The sequence below is a fragment of the Canis aureus genome, chromosome 11, assembly GCF_053574225.1.
Source record: "Canis aureus isolate CA01 chromosome 11, VMU_Caureus_v.1.0, whole genome shotgun sequence".
Taxonomy (NCBI): Eukaryota; Metazoa; Chordata; class Mammalia; order Carnivora; family Canidae; genus Canis; species Canis aureus.
Genome location: NC_135621.1, coordinates 43,933,606 through 43,955,577, shown reverse-complemented (window position 1 = coordinate 43,955,577; position 21,972 = coordinate 43,933,606). Strand labels below are relative to the sequence as shown.

General features: G+C 40.7%; 1 protein-coding gene across 50 annotated transcripts in view; it reads left to right on the top strand.

Annotated features, from left to right (window-relative positions):
• MAP4K4 (mitogen-activated protein kinase kinase kinase kinase 4) overlaps positions 1-21,972 on the top strand; it is a 191,392-nt gene that overhangs the window by 148,469 nt on the left and 20,951 nt on the right. For 2 of the 50 annotated variants that reach the window (XM_077914951.1, XM_077914955.1), the window contains exons 13-25: positions 3,731-3,892; positions 6,634-6,720; positions 7,317-7,529; positions 8,492-8,653; positions 11,179-11,412; positions 12,372-12,478; positions 14,484-14,635; positions 15,291-15,388; positions 15,964-15,972; positions 17,487-17,662; positions 18,161-18,281; positions 19,372-19,563; positions 21,620-21,737. In XM_077914951.1, the coding sequence (XP_077771077.1) occupies positions 3,731-3,892; positions 6,634-6,720; positions 7,317-7,529; positions 8,492-8,653; positions 11,179-11,412; positions 12,372-12,478; positions 14,484-14,635; positions 15,291-15,388; positions 15,964-15,972; positions 17,487-17,662; positions 18,161-18,281; positions 19,372-19,563; positions 21,620-21,737 (1,831 nt within the window). The remainder of the gene's footprint in view (positions 1-3,730; positions 3,893-6,633; positions 6,721-7,316; positions 7,530-8,491; positions 8,654-11,178; positions 11,413-12,371; positions 12,479-14,483; positions 14,636-15,290; positions 15,389-15,963; positions 15,973-17,486; positions 17,663-18,160; positions 18,282-19,371; positions 19,564-21,619; positions 21,738-21,972) is intronic. The other 48 variants (XM_077914974.1, XM_077914980.1, XM_077914963.1 and 45 more) reach the window with 40 other exon arrangements.

Here is a 21,972-nt window from a genome sequence, read left to right as displayed (position 1 = left end):
ACCTCTGTTCTGACAAGTGAGGAAACAGGCTCAGGGAGGGGAAGTGGCTTGGACCCAGGAAGCAGAATCAGGACCACAAGCCGTATTCCTTGAGTCATCTCACTTGTCTTTCTAGGTTTCCGTGGTGTATTATAACTTCTCAAAGGATCCCTCGAACCCATTTTGGCTTCTTTGTTGTCTAAAAGTTGTAAAATAGAAGTTTAAGGTTCTTTGCCACTTTTGACCTGTTCATATTAATCTAATTTACTTGGAACCTAAATTCTCAGAAGCTGAGGGGGAATTTCAAGGGTGTAGACATGGCTTCCCTTTCTTTTTGTTTCCCTTTTCTTCGTTCTCCCATTTTCCTCTAACTTGGAAGAAAATTATGTACATAATACCTCATTGGATAGCTTTCTGTCCACATTTTTTGTGATTGTGGGCTCTTCATTTCATCCAAAGGTGAGGCCCTTCTTACCTGGCCTGCCAGGTGTTTGCTAAACCCAATGTATTCCAGCAAGTCATTTCTTTTTTATAAACCTGAAAGTGTCCTGATGGTTGCCAACCTTGCCCATGACTGTTTTCAGAACTAAGCGGTGCTGAGTATCTCTGTAAAAATAGTAGAGTACACAAAACCACTCTCACTCCTCAAGATGGAAGGTTCTACAGAACTTCCATGTTCACCTCTTGAAGGAAAACATACCATTTTAAGCTTTTAAAACAGATTGAATGAGATTCTTTGTGTTTTAGGTTTATCAGAAGGCTTTTTGTTTTATTTTGAATGTCTTTATATTCAATAGAAAAGTCAGAGGATGTTTTCCTTTGGAAAACATGACTAGCTAGGAATAACTGAAGGAATTAAATAATTTCTATTTAAAGCAAAGAAACCTGTTTTCCATTTGGCCAAAATATAATGATTTTTGTTACCAGTGTTAAAAAATGGTTGTGTTCTTAGCTATTGTATATTTGTTGTAAATTATATACTAGTAAAAACCACTCACTTCTTTTTGCTTCTAAATAGAAAAGGCAAAAGATACACAATAAAAGAGCTTACTTAATTTCCTTTGAAGTAGAAAGCTCTAGTAACACTGCTTGGATGAGATTCTCAGATTTCTTACCTCAAGTTTCTGTTATGTTGCTCATGAAGTCATGGGGCTGGAGGAAATGGTTTTGTTTGTTTTATTTTCTGTTAGCTAATTTTAAAAAAGAAAGACCTCCCTCCCAGGGGTGCAAGGCCATGCTCAGGGCCAGGTGGCATGAACAGCAAGTAGCACCATGGCAGTAGAGAAAGGCCTCAGTGCAGAAAGCCTTAGCTCCTGAGTCCTTTGGCACATAGGTGGTTACTCTGTGTTGTCCTCCCTAGATTTGATTTTGAATAGGGTCCTCTTTTTTTCTCTTTTTTTTAAGATTAAAAAAAAAAGTATAAAGGCATTAAGCTAGCAAATGACAGGCAACAAGTGCATTGTACGGGGCAGTATAGGTGTTCTAATTTAATAAAGATAACTTGGCCAGTAAAGTTGTAATTTCTAAACAGACAAGAACTCAGTTCTGTTTATGGCCCCACCCCTACCCACAGGAAGCTCCTGTATTTTTGTGCATTGAATTCTAAGAGCAGGCAATGCAGGGAAAAGAAATAAAAATGAAATGTATGTAATAAGAGAGGAAGGTGAGCCAAAAAGCTGACTCAGGACTGTATTGAGAATAGTGGTGATGTAGTACTCACCTGAGAGAGACCAGGTACCAAGTAATCCTCTCTATCCAGGGGTTCCACATGTAAGACATTTCTGTACATTTCTCAGGAAATTATTTTAAATGTTTGCCTTCAAGAGTGAATGCTTGTTACAGCGGTGGGCAGGGTCGGGGGAAACCCAAAAGGAATACTGAAACTATAATAAATACTTGCTTTTATACCCATTATAAATATTTGTATCTAATATCTCCAGTAGCTTCATCCCAAACTTTTTTTGTTTGTTTTTTTGTTGCCAAATTTTCTTATTTAATAATCTCAGTATTACATTGAACTTTGCGGTAATAATATCAGCTTCCTGTGTGTGTCTTAAGAAATGTCATGGCTGTGTATTCTTTAGAGCTGTGTAGTCTAACATAGTAGCCACTAGCCACGTGTAGCTATTTAAACTTAAATTAACTTCATTGAAATAAAGTTGAGGACTAAGTTTCTCATTTTTACTAGTCACATTCCAGGTACTCAATACCAACATGTGGCTAGTCGCCACTCTATAGAATAATGCTGAGACAGAACATTTTCATCATCCCAGAGAATCTGTTGGATGGTACTAGTCTAGAGTCTAGAGGCTAACATTTTTCATATTCATGGGAAGAATTGGTTTAATTTTGTACTTAATACTGTGGAAGCACTTTATTGACAGATGTCTGGGGCTGGATGAGACAAGTGTCCAGACAGGTGCCCAATGTATGCCAATATTCTATTCTGTGGGGTTATATAGGATTACCTGGATTAGGGATGCCTGGGTGGCTCGGTGGTTGAGCATCTGCCTTTGGCTCAGGGCTTAATCCCAGTGCGGAGATTGAGTCCCACATCAGGCTCCCTGTTAGGAGCCTGCTTCTCCCTCTGCCTGTGTCCCTGCCTCTCTGTGTGTCTCTCATGAATAAATAAATAAATAATCATAAAAAAAAAAAAAAAAAGGCTAGCCTGGATTAGGAAAGGCTGTCAGAGTGAGTCTGGTGATTAGTAGCACCAACCTCCCTGTTGGTGGGATACACAGTTGTGTCTGTTTAATACTATAGGGTGTTAGAGGCAGTGGCCCTTCCAGGTGGTGCTTGCTAGTTAGGTGACACTGGGCAAGTCCCTTAACTCTTCTTCTTCTTCTTCTTTTTTTTTTTTTTAACTATATTTATGTTGTAGACTTTTTAAAAGATTTTTCATTTATGTATTTATTCATGAGACACACAGAGAAAGAGGCAGAGACATAGGCAGAGGGAGAAGCAGGCTCCACGCAGGGAGCCTGATGTGGGACTCGATCCTGGGACTGACTCCAGGATCACACCCTGGGCCGAAGGCAGGCACCAAACTACTGAGCCACCCAGACGTCCCTCACTTAATTCTTCTGAACATGTTTTCTCATCTGTAAAGTAGGAGTGAAATAACCTACTTCCTGGATATGTTATGAGAATTACATTAGATAATAGAAATGGAATAAAGGAGGTCAAACACTTGGCACAATGCAAGACTAGTGGTAAGCATGTGTGCAGGAGTGGTTTCTTACATTCATAGTAATAATCCCAGCATTTCTTATGCTTGTTGATGTCAGTTTCTCTTTTTCATGATATTTGCTTCCTTTCCTTTTTTGTTTTTGTTTTTTGCTTCCTTTCCTTTTCTTCTTTTTCAGTTATTCCTCACCTGTCTTTGCTCTACTTCTGTTCTCTTTTATTCCTTTGTCGTCTTTTCCTTCTGACTTAAGGGCCCTGAGTAATTCTGTTGGTGATATGCAAGGATAAAGAATCTCCTGTCCCTTGGTTGCTATAATACAGTGAAGGATGGGGAATAGTCTATCACCAAAATGGAACCACACTGTGTGAAGATTCGCAGACACACACCACCTTTGACCAGTATTTAAGAGGATGCTAGTACATAGGGGCAGTGTGGAAATAGCTGGGCAGTAGAGCCAGGGTCTGTGAGCTCCCCTCATTAGCACCTGCCTGTAACTGGTCAGCAAACTGTCATGAAAGCTGTAAGGGGAAGATTCCTACTGACTGCATATCTTTGCTCCCCTAGCAACAAAGGAGAGAGCGGGAAGCTAGAAGGCAACAAGAACGTGAACAGCGAAGGAGAGAACAAGAAGAGAAGAGGCGTCTGGAGGAACTGGAGAGAAGACGTAAAGAGGAAGAAGAGAGGAGGCGGGCAGAGGAAGAAAAGAGGAGAGTTGAAAGAGAACAGGTTAGTTCACAAGAGAATGTTCTACCCATGAATTTGTGAGGTTTGCTGCTTAGTAGAGTTGAGGGATTTGGGGCAAAAAGTACACGCATGTGTATGAGCACCTACAACACATTCAGGACTTGAGAGGTTTCAAAATGATGGAGCACAACTTGAAGCATAGCAATACATTGAGTCTCATCTTTAAAAAAGGGCGGTTAAATCTTTACATTTACAAACATTGAAACCCGTTGAGTCGTCTCCAGTGTGATACCCAGAAAATTTCTGAATATGTCTTCTGGGCTTTGGCTTACATGCTTTGAACCCCAGATATCTGGATGATGATTAGCCTTTTCTGTAATGACATTAGAAACCAACCACAAGAAATGTTTGAAGTAGCCAGTGGCTGAATATTGTGATAAACATGGTTGCTTATAATGCAGTATATACGGATGTGGATCAAAAAAACTAATAACGTTGTGGTTTTGTTTAGCCAAAAAAGATCATCATGTTTTGGTAATAAGTATATTGATGCCAGCTATAGTTGTCTATTTAGAAGTCTCTATTCCCTGAACCACCTGTGCAAATAAAACCTGACTGTACTTTTGTGTCTGTGCTGTCAATGTGAGCCCCTCAGAGCCTCTTCACCTCTCCCGTCTTTGAATTGATCATTCTTTGTTATTAGGTTTTAGTAAAAGAAAAAAGATATGAATGGGGCCAATTTAAATAATACTTGAAATTCATCCTTAAAATGCTTATCAACCACGGTATTAATTTCCAAAGTTGATTATTCCGCTGTTTTCCTCGGTACTAATCATATGCTTAAGCTTCTCTCCATGTTTTCCAGTTCTTAGGAATTTAAGTGATACTTTTCATTTGTTACCTTATTGACATTATTGGCTGTGATGTATTTTGGGTTTTTGTAGTAGTTGTTCTTTTGGGTTTTTTTCCACGTTCTAATTTTTACTTGGGGACTGCAAAGAGGAGTAAAAGTGAGCTTTTGAAAATTAAATACCCTAGGGATAAATCTTGTAATTAGATGGTGAGAAGAGGGTATGAGAGTAATACTTAATCTTTAATGTTCTAATGGCAGTCATTAGCTTTTGAGTACAGCAAGTATTCTTTACCTCTTCCTGAAAAAAATAATAGCATCAGAGTAGTTTCATTCTGCTTTCCTTATTCTTTGTAAAATAATCCCCATGTTAACAGTGATGTGAGAAATGTGTCATTTCTGCATTGTGTGTGCATGTTTGTGTACATGTATAATTCTGTGTGCTCACTATTTGTTAGGACCTTTATGATTTGGATAGATGTGAATTTCCTGGTTGTTCTTGTGTTTTGGAAGGCAAAAACCAAACAACTGTGCCACTTTGATCTTTTAAGTTACAATTCAGTTCTGTCTAGTTCAATGAGATGAGTTGGAATTCAGATTTCCTTTCTTAGCCATTGCAGGGGAAGGCCACATAGCACGCAAGGGCAGTGCTTGGCATAGCATGTGCAATGGAGGGGCTTGGAGTCCAGGTTGGAATCAGATTGGCTTTTTGGGGGGAAACTTATTTTGTAAGATAAGGGTTTCTAAGGAAATATGTATGTCATGATTTGTGTTACCCAACATTCTCTCTGCCAGAATTATTGGTTAACTAAAACTTCTGTCCAGCCCAGGTATATGGCTATTTTTATTTTAAAGTGTGTGCCATGGTACAAGTGGGTGGTCAGCATTAGACATGGTAAAGCGATCATCTGAATTTCAGAAAAAAATTTCTCCTCATAGCCCTTTAGTCTACTCCTCTTATGGAGTAGTTGGCTTTTTTTCCCTTTTGAAAAGGAAGGAAACTTCTTTCATTTGTATTTCAAAGTTGTTTCATGTCTGTCGCCTATTTGAGCCTCACAAAAAAATGTTGAGAATTCTGAGAAAATATTCTTGATACTCATTTGAGTCAAATGAAGAGACTGAGAAAATGGGAAGGCTTTCTAGGGGTCCAGGTCTCTTGATTTCCTAGTCTCTTAAATATGCATGCAACTTTAAGGCTGGATTTCTCCTCTTTACATATTTTGAGTGTGTTTGCCTGTTTTCATTGTTGCAGAGACTTGTTCTCCTCCCCTTAAAAATAGGCTCCTCCCCACCCCCACCCCTTCACCTGCCCTAGAAATACACACACTGTCTCACAGTCTCACCATGAAGAGCCTGGGCCTGTATATTTGTGAGAAATCACCTGAGTCTGGTGTCTACAGAGCATGGCTTTCAGAATGTAGTCATTCTGGGTACCTTCTGTTTCATCAGAGAAAACACAAATCATGTTTGTTCTGTTTTAATATTAAACAGGTTTTGGGCTGGGGTTTTAAAAATTGGCAATCTATGCCAGTTATAAATAATGACTAATAAGAGCCCTCTGGGGCAATGTGAACCCCTCTGGTTTCTTACCTAATTAAACTCTTGGTTTCTTTGGAGTCTGCCGTCCTTAAGAGGAATTATCATGGTTCTTTGAAATCTTGCATTTGTATTTAACAGCTGTGTTTGAACAAAAATTTTTAGATACCTTTGTGTATATCAGTGGAGTGTATATCATCATTTGTTAGACTCTTTAGGTCTTGGCCAATTTGAACATCTTAGGAAAAATCCTTCAGCATGCACTTTATAATATATTCTTCACTAAGTGTATTGCCACTGAAGACCATTGGGGCAAATGGTTCTTGGTGCTCCATTCAGGTGGTTCTGATACTTTCCTTTTGGATAAATTGATTGCTGGGTAATTTCTGTGTGACAGGAGTATATCAGGCGACAGCTAGAAGAGGAGCAGCGGCACTTGGAAATCCTTCAGCAGCAGCTGCTCCAGGAGCAGGCCATGTTACTGGTAACGCCTTGTATCTGTCTTGTTCCGTAGCATTAGGGCTCACTGATCCATCCCTCCCCTGAGCTTTGGGCATAGCTGTGGTGATCACCAGACCATTTTGGTTAGTGCTGTGGGCTGACAGGCTCAAATGGAAACGTCCTCTGTGGTCATGCTACTTTGGGCACATTTCAAGGTGGCATGCGTGCATGCATGCATGCATGTATTTATTTATTTATTTTCCTGTTAAAAAAGAGTTAAACTTCTCTCTGGTAGATAGCAAGGTTTTGAACAGAACTTGGCATTCGGTGAACAAACTAGAATGTTAAGGGCTGAAAGCACATGCCATAGGATTTTTGTCAAGTATTTCTTACTTTTGAAACCACCGAAATCAGCTTTTAATTGAATTCTCTCTCTGTCCAGTGATATTATGGTTAGCAACAAGCTGTCAGATTTTTCCACAGGTAATATGCTATTTAAAATCCCAGTCATTTTGCTCTGTTACCAACAAGGGGGAAAAAGGGCATTCATTTTCTTTTTAAAAAGTTGAGAATGAATCCAGAGAAGAGGCGAGCTCTGCAGTGTCCCATAGATTTAGTGTTCTCCTCTCCCTCTCCAAGGAGTGCCGATGGCGGGAGATGGAGGAGCACCGGCAGGCAGAGAGGCTCCAGAGGCAGTTGCAACAAGAACAAGCATATCTCCTGTCTCTACAGCATGACCACAGGAGGCCGCACCCGCAGCAGCCGCCGCCACCGCAGCAGGAAAGGAGCAAGCCAAGCTATCACGCTCCGGAGCCTAAGCCCCACTATGAGCCTGCTGACAGAGCTCGAGAGGTATTTTCTTTCTTCTGTTGCTTAAGCATTGATCCAGTGTTGATTATTCCCTGGAAAGTAATAGAATGACTCTTAGGAACTGTATAATATTAAGGCTACAATGGGCACCAGTTATGAGCCACTCTCTTGGTTTCCTAGCTGAGAAATTGTGGATGGGGGAAGTGAAAGGACACTTGCCCAAGGTCTCTTACCTGGTTAGTGGTTTTTAAACCCATAGACGGATGATTAGAGTGCCTCTGTTAACAAATTGCAGATGAACACTAACCTAAACAGAAAGAAGATTATATGGCAGAATCATTTCTTCTAATGTAAATGAAGGGAATAGTGGCTTGGTTAGCTATTTCTCCAAAATTGCAATGAAAATAAAGTGTGCCTGTAGCCCAGTTTACTAACTTTTTAAAGATGATTTGTTACGGAACTACCCAGAGCCTTATTGTAAGGATGTGGGGAAGCAGTAACTGTTTAAGGATATTAGGAATATGGGGACCTGGGCAGCTTCTAGAATGTATTTAAACCTGGCCTATAGGTGGCATCTTTCTACCATGTCTCACCCTCCCAGAGAGTAGATTCTAGGAATAAGTGTTCTGCTTATTCTGGAATGCTAGTGTTCTTGGTAGAATGAAATGTGTTTTGAATTCTTGATGATAATCTTTTAATCTGTTGGTTAAGTTGGTTGTGACATTAATTTTTTTCCCTAGTTTATCATCATGAATAATCTAAAAATTCTTGCCAGCAGGAGATTTTAAAGGCTTAATTTTTATCTTCATAAGTATTCTTTATCTCAAATCACATTTTAACCTTATTTTATTTGCTCCCTCTTTTTTAAAGCCCCCCCTTCTCTTTCCTTGTAGTTGGAGAAAAGACAAAACTTATCCCTAGGGCCCTTCCACCTTCAGGCTTTCTTTAGCATCTCTGCTTTTCCCTACTAACACTGAGTTATGTCTTCTAATTCTCTGATGCAGGTGGAAGATAGATTTAGGAAAACTAACCACAGCTCCCCTGAAGCCCAGTCTAAGCAGACAGGCAGAGTATTGGAACCACCAGTGCCTTCCAGATCAGAGTCTTTTTCCAATGGCAACTCCGAGTCTGTGCATCCTGCCCTGCAGAGACCAGCTGAGCCACAGGTAGCAACAGCCAGGTGGCTGTGGGCTGAGGAGACTCATACAGTAGCTCACTGAGCCACGGGCCTGCTTGTAATGTTTTCAGTTTGGTTTGTTACCATACTTACGAGGAAAAGACACTAGCAGGAGTGATTTTAGATGAACATACAGGCAGTATACCTTCAGAAAAGAGAAAAGAAGGATTTTTTAAAAAGATTTTTATTGTACTTGTTAAAGAATATCTAGATTGAGTGATTTCTTCTTTTAGTCTGTCTTCCCTAACTCAAATGTTCATAAACAAGTGCTTAATACAAAAAACGTTCAGTTTAGGTTTTGGAAAGTTAGTATCAAAAGTATATAGAGGGAGAACCAGAACCTTTCCTAACCTTTGATCCTTGGCTCCTGGCCAGTTCCACGAGTGGGCTTTAGAAAGCCAGTGTCTGTCCTGAAATTGCATATAGAATTTCTTGGTTTGTCCAGCTGTGCATATTTTTCTGGGAAAGGGGCCTTTTATTAGATTCTCAAAAATTTCAAGATCCAAAAGAAGGTATGATCTAGAACGTTAAGTATGCATTTCCCTGTAGTGGGTCAGGGGGAAAAGTCATGACCTCTCATTGGGCTGGCCATACCATTCTGCATAGTCTAGGTGAAGGAGAAGCCCATGGACTGAGGGCCGTGTGGTTAAGAGAGAACCCTCTGAACTGTCCAGAGAAGAAAGGTAACAACAGGGATTACCCATGTCAGAGATCTGAAAGATCCTTGAAACACAGGTCCCCATTCTCTTACTGAAAATAAGTGACTTTAGACATTTTGCTCCTTGAAACCGTGTCATCTGGAATATTGGGAACAAGTTCTTAAGCTGCATGTGTCAGGGGATGAAAGTTCATATTCTTGCAATAGAAATAGCTGTGGTATTTTTAAAAACAAATCCAAGTGAGGAGGGAGTTCTTAAGAAAAAGAAAGAAAAAGGAAGAACCAGACCTAAGCAAAGGGCATGTTTGTGGGGGTGGGAGGTTTTATAGGCAGGGAGATATTTACATGGGGTCAGCAGTCCCTTGAGTCACAGAAGAGCTGACTGACCCACAAGCCCAGAGAGTGAGGAAAGCAGGACAGAGAGAAGGGAAAAGAGACTGGTAGAGTTGGTTTGACATCACTTGTATAAAGAGTCCAGGACTAAAATTTTTGTTCCAAAAGTTAAACTTAACCACAAATAGAAAATTTTTATCTGTTTGGCTACTAACAGTTTAAAAAATAGGAGTTCTTGAATTATGTAGGCTACTTTTATATTCATAATTAACTAATGCAGTGCCTAGAGATAGTCTCCCTTTTCCTCCTTCTACCTAAAGTCGCTTTGGGCTGAAATCTATACTTAAAACATTCTTTGAAGACACTATTCACATAGGAGTCTGTCTTAAAATGCATTTTTTATTATAGTTACAGATAATACTTTCAGTTTCGTGTTTTTCCCCCTGAAAGTTTTAAACATTTTAGCACTCTGGGATTGTACCAATAAGTGGAATTTGTCACTCTTCCAGAAGTCCTAGAAATCATGACTTGGGACTTACTCTGAATCTTGCATTCAGACAGGTTAAACTGGTTGTGATGTGGTATATTTAGTTTTCATTAAATGCATTGAATAACGGATAGCGTAGCTAGAATTATGTAAATTACAATCTTGAACACTTATTTTAAAATGATAAAATACAATAAAGAAAATACAGATTATATCAGAGATTGTTCTACCAAATTAAAAGCAACCAGATTAACTCAGGTGACAGATTATTTGTCCTGTTTCTTATGTTGTCAAGTAGAAGGCATATATACTCCAGTAGCAGTTATTGGAGGGAACAGTAGTATTGAATATTCCTAAATAAAACCAAATTCCTTTTTTTCATAACCACTGTGAACATGTATGGAGATCTCTAAGGTTTGAAGGTTTTAGGACTTGGGAGAGGAAAGCAGCAAAGTTGTTGGTGTATTTGAAAAGTTGGGTATTTTTAAGTTATATTACTACAGTCTGCCAACACATAAGGGGTTTCTCTTTGCTCATGAAATGTGTTCTGTGGTCATTGGGTCTGAAACCTGACACTGCCAGGTGCCATGAGGGGATGGATCGCTAGGTCTGCATGTATGGCAGTGTCTGTCTTGTGATTTTTTTTTTTCTTTCCTCCCTCTCTCTCTCTCTGCCTGTTGCCTCCACTTTGACATGGATGTGCATGAAGCACGTTGTCCTCCCTTTCAGGACCAGAGGTCTACGAGGGTTGTTTTGATTTAGTTTTGTTCATTAATCTTCATGTTTACTGCTATCTGTAATGTTAGTCTGGATATTAAAAGAGTTTTCTTTATAAATGTACATTTGCTTTTTTCTATATATCATATTCCCCAGACTGCTTCATCACTTAGAAGTGTAACTGTTCCTCTGCTTGGCTTCCCTAGGACTGTATTGCCCCAGTTTGCCTTCCCTCACTTCTTGGTTTGGATTTGGTATTGACCAGAGAAGCGTTTTATGCAGAACGCATTGAATGTTTTGTGTTTTGTTTTCTTGTAAGGTACAGTGGTCCCACCTGGCATCTCTCAAGAACAATGTTTCCCCTGTCTCGCGATCCCATTCCTTCAGTGACCCTTCTCCTCCCAAATTTGCACACCACCATCTTCGCTCTCAGGACCCATGTCCACCTTCCCGCAGTGAGGTGCTAAGTCAGAGTTCTGACTCTAAGTCGGAGGTACCTGACCCCACCCAAAAGGCTTGGTCTAGATCAGACAGTGACGAGGTGCCTCCAAGGGTAAGAAGCAGAAAGACAGATGTGTGCTGCTTTTTTCCTTTTTGTTATTTTTTCTTTTAATTATTTATTTTGACTAAGGGTATGGTGACTTCACCAGAATGAAGGGGCAATGAAACTTCAAAGGAACTTTTTACAGTGGGGAAAGTTCCGTAGTTAACACACTTATATTCAGCCAGTGGCCAGTTAGCTTATAATGGTTGTTGCTAACTCTATACTTAAATACAAAGTAACAGAATAACATATGAATAAGTCGATAAAGACTATCCTTCTAGAACAAAAAAGAATCAAAATATATTCTAGCTGTTGTCTTAAGTACTTAGACAAAAGCATTTATCAAATTATTTTGCAATATTAATGAATATCAAAAATTTCAGAAAAGGCCTTTTAAGAAAGATTTAACATAAAAATTCTTTTAAAATGATTTTTTTCTTTTTAAATTGAGGGATTTTTGGTTTTTCAATTTTTTGTTTTGGTTTGGTTTTAGTAATTATTGGTGAAATCAAACAAAAGGCACATATTCATTTCGTTTATTTTTCCTCCACTTGGAATTTGCTTCCTCTGAATATTTTCTTGCTTCCTACCAGTCTTTGTTTCCTGCTGATCCATTTGTAGACCATTGTTTGGTTTCTTTGAGCTGATTTTCCTGATCCTCACATTATCTCAGCAAAATGCTTTGTATGTCCCCTGCCACAAAGCTTTAGTCCAAACATCATTTGAATGTTATAGAAACATAGAAAAGCTGTTTGTCCTGGCTCCTTTGATGCCTTTAACTAAATTTTCTCTATGTATTGTATCTGTGGAGGGCAGAGAAGGATCAGGGCTGGGGTGGGGTGGTGGGTGGTGGTAGGGATTAATCCTCACATAAGTAGGAGTGCTGTAAAAATGTATTTGGGTAGGGAAATCTTTTTTCTTCTCCTCCTATTTTCAATACTTTAATTGCTATATTTTTCTACCCAAAGGTTCCTGTGAGGACAACGTCTCGTTCCCCTGTTCTGTCCCGTCGGGATTCCCCACTGCAAGGCAGTGGACAGCAAAATAGTCAAGCAGGTCAAAGAAACTCCACTAGGTAAGAGAAGAGGGAAGCTTAAGAACAGGTTTACTGCATAGCATATTGTGTCATCTTTATTTTCATGAAAATGTTCGTAAACATGGAACATCTGAGGTAAAGAGATGATCACTTTATAAAAGAAAAACTGCCAGAAAAATCCATTATTGTGAATAACAACACACTGGTTTCTAGTGAAAAGTCTGAATCCATTTGTGTATTTCAGCACTTTTAAAAGGAAAACTCCTTGGTTCTGTAAGAGCAAGTGGAAGGAACAGCAAGGAAGGCAGCAGAGATGAGAATTGGAATCTGAGGGGGCTTATCATCTAAAGGATGTCCCAAGTGCTTAGGATTGGTATAGAACTCACAAACAGGCTACTAAAGGAAGTCAGTGGTTGACTTACAGTCTGTAGTAAGCTAGCGAATTAGCCAAATAATATTTTTAGGTTGTAGTGCTGTTCTGTGTACACTACAGTAGCTGTTAGCTACATGAAGCTACTTAAATTTGAGTTTTACTTAATTAAAATTCAATAAAATTAAATTAAATTTCCTTAGCTACAATAGTCACATTTCTTAATATCCACATGTAGCTGTGGCTACCATGTTACACCAGTCAGCTCTAGAACATTTTCATCCTATCAAGTGACTTCCATTGGCCTGTGCCATCGTAGGGGAAGAAAAGAGCACTATATTGGCCATTTTGTACTTGATTGTCACTGAACCTCTGAAGTTAGCCTTCTGCATGGGGAGCCCTGAAAGAACGTGGAGCACTGAGATGGATGACAGACGAAAGCCACGGAGAGCCTTTCTGGTCCTTAAATGAGCATGGCGCACTATGCGATTCTTCAGTGACAGAGCCTATGTATTAATTGTGACCTAGCAAACTTGTGCTCTGGGTGCATCCATGGCCGGGGAATGTCCTAGCCCTTGCCCTCTGTCGCATTTCTATCACAGCTCGTACAGAGCAGTGTGCTGTGTGAGTGTCGGCTCTTCAAGGCGTTGACAGAAGTGAGAGCAGCAGCCTGGAAGCAGCATGATTTTGTGTATTGTATAAGTGGAATTTCTTATAAGAAGAAACTGAGTATGGAGCTGTGACAGGAATAGTAACACTTTTCCTGTCAGAAGTGATAAAGATTTGGTGTCTGGCCTGTCATTTAACATTTTTTATTTAAACTTACCTGAGAGGGGATCCCTGGGTGGCTCAGTGGTTTAGCACTGCCTTCAGCCCAGGGTGTGATCCTGGAGGCCCGGGATCGAGTCCCACATCGGGCTCCCTGCGTGGAGCTTGCTTCTCCCTCTGCCTGTGTCTCTGCCCCCACCCCACCCCCCACCCCCGTCTCTCTCTCTGTCTCTCATGAATAAATAAAATCTTAAAAAAAAAAAAAAACTTACCTGAGATATTTCATATACCCAAAACTAACGTAACATTGTGTGTCAACTACAATTTTTAAAAAAAGGAGGGATGCCTGGGTGGCTCAGGAGTTAAGCATCTGTCTTTGGCTCAGGGCGTGATCTTGGAGTTCCAGGATTGAGTCCCACATCAGGCTCCCTACATGGAGCCTGCTGCTCCCTCTGCCTATGTCTCTTCCTCTCTCTGTGTCTCTCTCATGAATAAATAAATAAAATCTTAAAAGGGTGGGGGGATATCTGAGGGACTCCAGGGGTGCTCAGTGGTTGAGCGTCTGCATTCAGCTCGTAGCTTGATCCTGAGGTCCTGGGATTGAGTCCCACATCAGGCTCCCCACGAGAAACCTGCTTCTCCCTTTGCCTATGTCTCTGCCTCTCTGTGTGTCTCTCACAAATAAGTAAATAAAATCTTTATTTAAGAAAAAAAGATATGCAATAAAATCCATGAATCAAGTCATTGTAACTTTTGATGAATTTAAGGTTAAATGCTGTTCATAGGCCTTTTTTTCTCATCATACCTACATTTTAGAGACATTGATGGACACATCATGCACATGTTTATAATTTGATAACTACATCTTGGGATAATGCAGGAGCTGTTCTCTCTTTTTCCTAACAGCAGTATTGAGCCCCGGCTGCTGTGGGAGAGAGTGGAGAAGCTGGTGCCCAGGCCTGGCAGTGGCAGCTCCTCCGGATCCAGCAACTCCGGATCCCAGCCTGGGTCCCACCCTGGGTCCCAGAGTGGCTCTGGAGAGCGCTTCAGAGTGAGATGTAGGGTACCTTTGCTCATCCCTTTCCCCATTAATGATATCAGGCTATAGGTTCAGTATATTGGAGATCCTTTTCAATCATGTAAAAAGGCCTGTGAGTTTTTCACAACTGCATATCACAGAACAGTGTTTTGGTGCAGGTTATTGATGGTATCATAATTTTAATAATAAAGAGTTCACTTTTGAGAGCTTACACATGCCTAGCACAGTGAGTACTTTATGCGTTATCTCATTTAATCCTTAGAAGAACCCTAATGAGAGAGAGAGAGAGAGAGAGAGAGATGTACTGTCTCCATTTTATAGATTAAAGCAGCTACAATTTAGTGAGGTTAAGTAACTTGTCTAAGGTGATGAGCTGGGATTTGAACCCACTTCTTTCACTATAGACTCCATTGATGCTGTCATGTTCAATGTTATTTCATCCCTTGAAATAATAAGCTAATGAAAAATCCCTCTATTATATTATTGACATAGTGTAACAAGGTATTGCAAATGCAGGTTAGGCAGAGTCGGGTCTGCATGTAGAGACCTGCTGTGAGTGGGGCTAACAGAGGTGGGCGGGAGGGGAGGGAGAGACAAAGGCTAGGTGGACTGGGTCAGATATGTGCTCTGTGTTTATCTGTTTCTTCCTTTCTTGTCTGTCTTGAATTTCACAGCATCATCCAAATCTGAAGGCTCTCCTTCTCAGCGCCTAGAAAATGCAGTGAAAAAACCTGAAGAAAAGAAAGAAGTTTTCAGACCTCTCAAGCCTGCCGTAAGAATTATACAAAATCAACTTTACTTATTCTAAGCTTGAGTGAGGTCTTCCTATTAAAAACATATAGTTGAGCCCCTTCCTGTGGGCTCCCTTCTCACAGATTGGAGGAATTAGAAGAAATATGTCCTTAGACACATTTGTACACATACCCCCCTCATTGCTGTAGTAATTTTTTTTTAAGTACAAAAGAAAGAAGAGCCTTTTATTTTTATTTCTTTGCTCAGCAATAACCTTTATGTATTTTTGATGACCTGGGCATTTACAAAACTGTCTTTTAGAGTAAATTTTTTAATATCACCTTCTTCTTCAACTCTACTTAAATTCTGCCTTTTGGTACTGGTAATGACAGTTGTGACTTCCTTATACTTGGCCTTTAGTTCTCGTTGCATTAACTTACCATGTAACTGTGCCCATTGTGGGATTGTAATAAGCTTTTTGGAATTTTGATTTCTTGCTTGAATTGATTCCTGTCCTTCCCCTTCCTCCCCTTCTTTCTCCCGTGCTTCCTTGTGCTGTGCATTTTGCATCACTGATGGTTTCTCCGGCTCAATGCAACTGCTCCTACGCTGAAGGGCGAAGTGGTAAGCCCCATCTCTGAAAAATGCCGCAGCAGAGCAGCATTCCAGCTGCCTCTTAAACTTAACTTACGGTCCATCTACATTTCCTTTCCTCCCTCAACTTGCCTTTTTGTTCTTTCTGGAATTCAAAAGTGCTAAGCTTCTGCTTTCTCTTTTTAACACAGAATTTGCTGCATATATTTATTATTATTAAATAGAACTTCTAAAAATAATTTCTTAAAAAGCCACAGTTGTAATCATGAGACAGTAAGACTCAAGGTCCAATACACTGTTATTTCAGAGGCTCAAACTCAGAGAAGGGTAACATATTCTTAACTGTGGTGAAGGAAACTCAGTTGGAACTGCTAAAAAGAAAAAGGAAAAAGGAAAAATGACTATGTAGCCTGCTTTTTCTAACAACAACAAGAAAGTCATTACTTCCAAATATAATTCCCAAGTAGAAACTTTGGACTTCTGTATGAAATTGTCAAGTGTAAATAATAATCACGCTTGAAAATTATATGTGGATACTTGACTGAATATTAAAATGTCTCCGTATGGAAGAATAATGGGAAATTAAGCTCCTTTTGAATAATGTCTTTTAAGGTAGATTTCCTTTCTGTGTGATGTTCATAGTTGTTGGCAGTGTTGCAGGAAAGTGTGGGTCAGGTGGTGCCAGGGGAGGGCCTCATCCCCTGCCCACAGCAGCACAGGCTGCTTCCACTTTCCACTTGCTGTGTCATGGACATTCTTAGGAATGCGGCAAGTTGTTAACACTCCATGAAATAAGATTTTTTTTTTTTCATGAAATAAGATATTAATAGTATACTCACTTTTTCACTTTTCGTAGGTTTGAAATTGTTAAAAGGTGGAGTTAAAAATAGGTTCACGGGATCCCTGGGTGGCGCAGTGGTTTAGCACCTGCCTTTGGCCCATGGCATGATCCTGGAGACCCGGGATCGAGTCCCACGTCGGGCTCCCGGTGCATGGAGTCTGCTTCTTCCTCTGCCTGTGTCTCTGCCTCTCTCTCTCTTTCCGTGTGACTATCATAAATAAATAAATAAATTCTTTAAAAAAAAAAAAATAGGTTCACTAAAGAAAAGTTTTCAGTCAGCTCTATTTAACTATAATCTTGCTTTTTGGATAATCTCTTTGAAATAAGACCATGTTACATAGGCAGAACTCCAAGAATTTTCCTTCACAACATTAGTTGCCCTAGAATTTTATGTTAGAGTTTTTAAAAAGCACTGTTGGCCTGTTATAAGCAGATTATGTTTTTTATTGTTGGGAGATTTGAACTGTGTACATTTTTGGCTTTCTTTTTTCCCTCTTTTTACAGTTTTTGGTCTTTCCTATCAAAAGCTTTAAGAGCTCACTTTCCTGTGATGCTAGTAAATACAAAATAGTTTTACAGAATGGATGTTGTGGCCATTTTATCAATCGTTAAAATGAAGAATGTCTCATAATTTGTTGTTTTCTTCCCACTACACCCTGCACACGCCCCTTTGCCTTACTCTCATTTCTGTCCTGTGCATTAGGATTTGACTGCACTGGCCAAAGAGCTTCGAGCAGTGGAAGATGTGCGACCACCACACAAAGTGACAGACTACTCCTCATCCAGTGAGGAGTCCGGGACAACAGATGAGGAAGACGATGATGTAGAACAAGAAGGGGCTGAGGAAGCCACCTCTGGACCAGAGGACACCAGAGCAGCGTCAGTCCTTGGTGTATTTTAGAGAGGCTGAGAGTGTCTCTGCTGAGCTTACTTTTCATTTAGAACCAGTTTTTCCCAAGCTTTTCCTGACTCTGTGAACACTTAACATTTACTTCTCGTGGATTCAGCAGCAGGCAGCCTTTTGTTCCTCTCCCTTCTCCTTGTTTGGGTGCACATGCGTGTTAGTGCTGTTCCCCAATACCCTAGTAGGTAATTTATTGTTTTCTTTTTAATTTGAGGATATGACAAAAGGGAAGTTTCAGTTCGGTTGAACCACATTAACCATAAGAATTCATTCTAAATGTTTTTGCTTAAAAACAAATCATACTGGCAGAAAGTTCTTTGTTGAAGGAGAAGAGCTAAGCTTTTGTTTTCCTTGAGGAAACTATATCTGTAGCCTGATCTCGTCTTAAGCCTTAGGGAATGTGAAGGATCTAAACAGGATATTCTCGACTGGCGGGATGATAGCCCTCTACTTCTGATTTTTTGTCTCAATAGGTCGTCCCTGAATTTGAGCAATGGTGAAACAGAATCCGTGAAAACCATGATTGTTCATGACGACGTAGAAAGTGAACCAGCCATGACCCCATCCAAGGAGGGCACTCTAATCGTCCGCCAGGTACCTGTGTCTTCTCTTTGTTGTTAGAGGCAGAGCTTCTCCTGTAGTCATTAACCCACTTGCTCATTCACTCACTCATGCTGTTTCTACATCATCATCTGTTTTCATGTTAATAAGACCCAGAGGGTAGTGTTGGGGGCTAGGGAGGCAGGTATGTGCTGCATGCCAAGAAGGTAGCTAGCAGTCTTCCACCCCACATTGCTGCTCCTCTGCATGTTTTGCGGCAGCCCTCATTCAAGCACCACGCTGATTCTCACAGTCTGTGTCTGAGTAGTAGAAAAGCCACAGGGAGTCCCTTCAGCAGGCTTGCAGAGTGAGGAGGCAGGGCCCAGTCTGTAGCAGAGCAGCCACAGAGCTTCTGCAAAGCGCTCCTAGCACTGAGTGTCCGCAGTGCTGCAGCAGGAGCAGCCCTTAGGCAGGAGTAGTTCAAGAGTGGATGCGCCTCATCAGCCACAGGAGGACCTCGTGGAACAGAAGGGTTGGGAGGTCTCTCTTGCGTGTTCTAAAACATTAGTTTCCTCACTCGTTGAATATTAAATGTGTACCACCCCAATGTGCTCGGCTCAGATTACTCAGCTTTACAACTGTCTGTTCATTTCTTAGCTTAGAAAACAGAGAAGTGATGCACTTCCCGTGACATAAAACAGGCGCCTTTCTAGTGTTTTGGACTTTTCCTGAGTGTGTTTCATGCAATGGCAATGCATTCGGATGGACAGTGAGAAGAACGTGGAAAAGACCAGGATTCAAAGAAGCGACAGGGTACTCTCTAGAGTTTTAGACAGGAAGATTTTTAAAGAAAAAAAAAAAGGCGAGTGGTTTTGGTAACAATAGCTAGTGCGGCAGAGAAACCAGATTAGGTAGTCACTGCTCAAGTCCCATGGCCACCAGATGAGGTACTTTGAATTCTGTTGGCTCAGGCGAGGCATTTGGCGAGGAAGTGTGAACAATTCCGGCCAGTTTCCTCCGGTCTTTCCTTGATAACTTAACAGAGTTTGAAAAGTCACACAGCACCTTAAAGTCAGTTATCAGTAGGGTCATAGGGAATTTCAGCAGCGCTTGAGCGAGACGAGTGTGCCTGTTTTTTCTACAGAGTACAGTTGACCAAAAGCGCGCCAGCCATCATGAGAGCAATGGCTTTGCCGGTCGCATTCACCTCTTGCCAGATCTCTTACAGCAAAGCCATTCCTCCTCCACTTCCTCCACCTCCTCCTCCCCATCCTCCAGCCAGCCGACACCCACCATGTCCCCACAGACACCCCAGGACAAGCTCACTACTAATGAGGTATGTCTCGCACCACAGCTGGCTGCTTTCCTAGGGTTTGACCAGCACTGCCTAGTAGTTAGTTTGCAGAGGAGACCTTTCCCACGCCCCTCACCCCTCCCTCCCCACCTGCTTTCTTCTGTCACCTACCCTTCTCCCCAACCCCAAGTAACATGTCTCAGATCTGCATACAAATCCCGTAACCCTAGATCAATGTCCCTCCAACTTGCCAGTTCACTGTTTACTTTTCTCTAGATAAGTGTAGTTGCATGGCTTCTTTATTCAGTTTATTTTATAAAAGTCTAAATAAAATGCTGTGTTCTCAGATCCATTATGTATTTGGCATGAAATTCTTATAGTCCTTTGTGGAATCTGCTTTTTTGATTCTTTTTATCTGAAAAATAAAATACAGAAAAAATTGGTTAAGCTGACTTGGCCTTATCTGGACACGCTTGTTATCCTCTATAGGAATCTCCTTCAAATAGGCCTGGGTTGCTTTTTGTTTTTGATGGGGGAAGATTGTTGATTGGTTAATCCTTTGTTTTCACCCACTCTGTTAAAAAGGACTTATTTGCAATCACTCAGAGTTTAAGTAAAGGCCAAATGATTTTTAGGGAAATCTAGAAAATTAGGGTGTTAAGAGCAAAGATCTGAGCATGCTTTTAATTTAAAATTTTGAGTGGGAAATCCTGTGTGCTCGTTTGAAGGCTTGGCTGTGGTGCTCACTCAGTCTGGGTACTAGTTGGGTGATGCTTTGCTCTTTGGAACAAGATTATGCCCCCAGTGCAGTGAGAGAGTCCCCCTTGAGCACCCTATACTAAATTAAAACAAGCAGTTTGATTTCTTGGGAAGTTTGGTTGAAATGCACTTGTCTAACAGTTGAACGAGGTTGAAAGTGGCACGTAGCTTCAGCCAGTCTTGTTAATGTAAACATTTACTCCCAGCCTGTATCTACCTGCTCCTGTGTTGGTTCCTTTTTTAGAAAGAATCAATATAATCCTTTCCCCCTGAGGAGCCAGGGGCAAGTAAGGTGGGCTTGCATAAGACTGGCCATTGGATGGACTGGTCATTGGTCATAGGGCAGGGTGGGAAGCTTGCCAGCAGGCGGCTATATCCAGTGGGAGGAGAAAGCCTGGGAACCTGGGCAGGCTTGGGCTCTAGCACACGGTGACTTTTAGCTGCCCACGGAGGGCGAAAGATTTCAGGACTAAAGCACTTGATCGGAAGTTTTCTTTTTTTCTCCAGTGATATATGCCACCTACACTCAACATTTCTCCTTATATTTATATTTAAACTTGGCTCCATCTTGCTCTAATGTACAGTATTTACTATAACCCTTAACTCACTAAACTGGCAAGTTTATTTTTCTGTTTGTTTTGTTTTTAATTGTCATTACATTTCCACTTAACAATTTGTTTCACTTTCTTTGTGTTTTTTTTTTTTTTGTCTTAAGTTACACTATTAACCGAAACACTAGTGCTCCTAAAAGAGCTAAAGTATGTACCATATCTTGTCGTTTGCACCTTTCACTAATGAGCCCCTGTTCAATATGGGTTTACTGATGATGCACCTAAAACGGTGGTAGCCAAAGCTTCTGTAGCTTTCTGGCAAGAGGCTCACGTTAAATAATACAAAGTAAAGATTTGCCAATATTCCAACATAGGTTAATTGGCCTCTTTTAGACAGAGGAGTAAATTCAGAAATTGATGAATTAAGATAGACATTTCAAACCTCCTTTAGGAGTTTTTGTTTTAATTATTTACTTAAAAAGAAAAACAAAAAACCTAGGAGCGTGAAATATAGATTTTGTTGGTAGTTCGCAGCATTCCTGTCTTAGATGAACAGTATTTCTGAAAAGAGATGTAGCTCTTTTGGTGGTTCCAGGTTGTACGGCCTGTTGGTGGGGTGTGTTGTGCACATGCAGAGCCCCCCTCCCCCAGAGAGCTTTTGGGGGGAATGATGCAGGAGGGACAGGGCTTGCTAGTGGGAAACTGTGCAGTAGAGAAGTGGCTTGAAATGTTTTGTGTTCATCTTTTTAATGTCATTTGTATTAATAAAATTGAAATTTACATTGCAGACTCAGTCCGCTAGTAGCACACTCCAGAAACACAAATCTTCCTCCTCCTTTACACCTTTTATAGACCCCAGATTACTACAGATTTCTCCATCTAGTGGGACAACAGTGACTTCTGTGGGTAAGTAAACCAGCGACAAGAAAGCAGCTGACAAATAGGACTCGGTCACTTTGTGTTGCTCTTTCTGATGGCTTAGGCATGACGTGGTGGTGGTGTGCAGGCACAGACCTCGGATACAGAAACACCCATCTCGTTTGCATTGCCTTACTTGCAATGAGCTGCATAGTCAGTTTCCCTTTTCCATATACATTTCTTACAAATTTCTTTTCCTTGACATTATAGCATATGAATATTT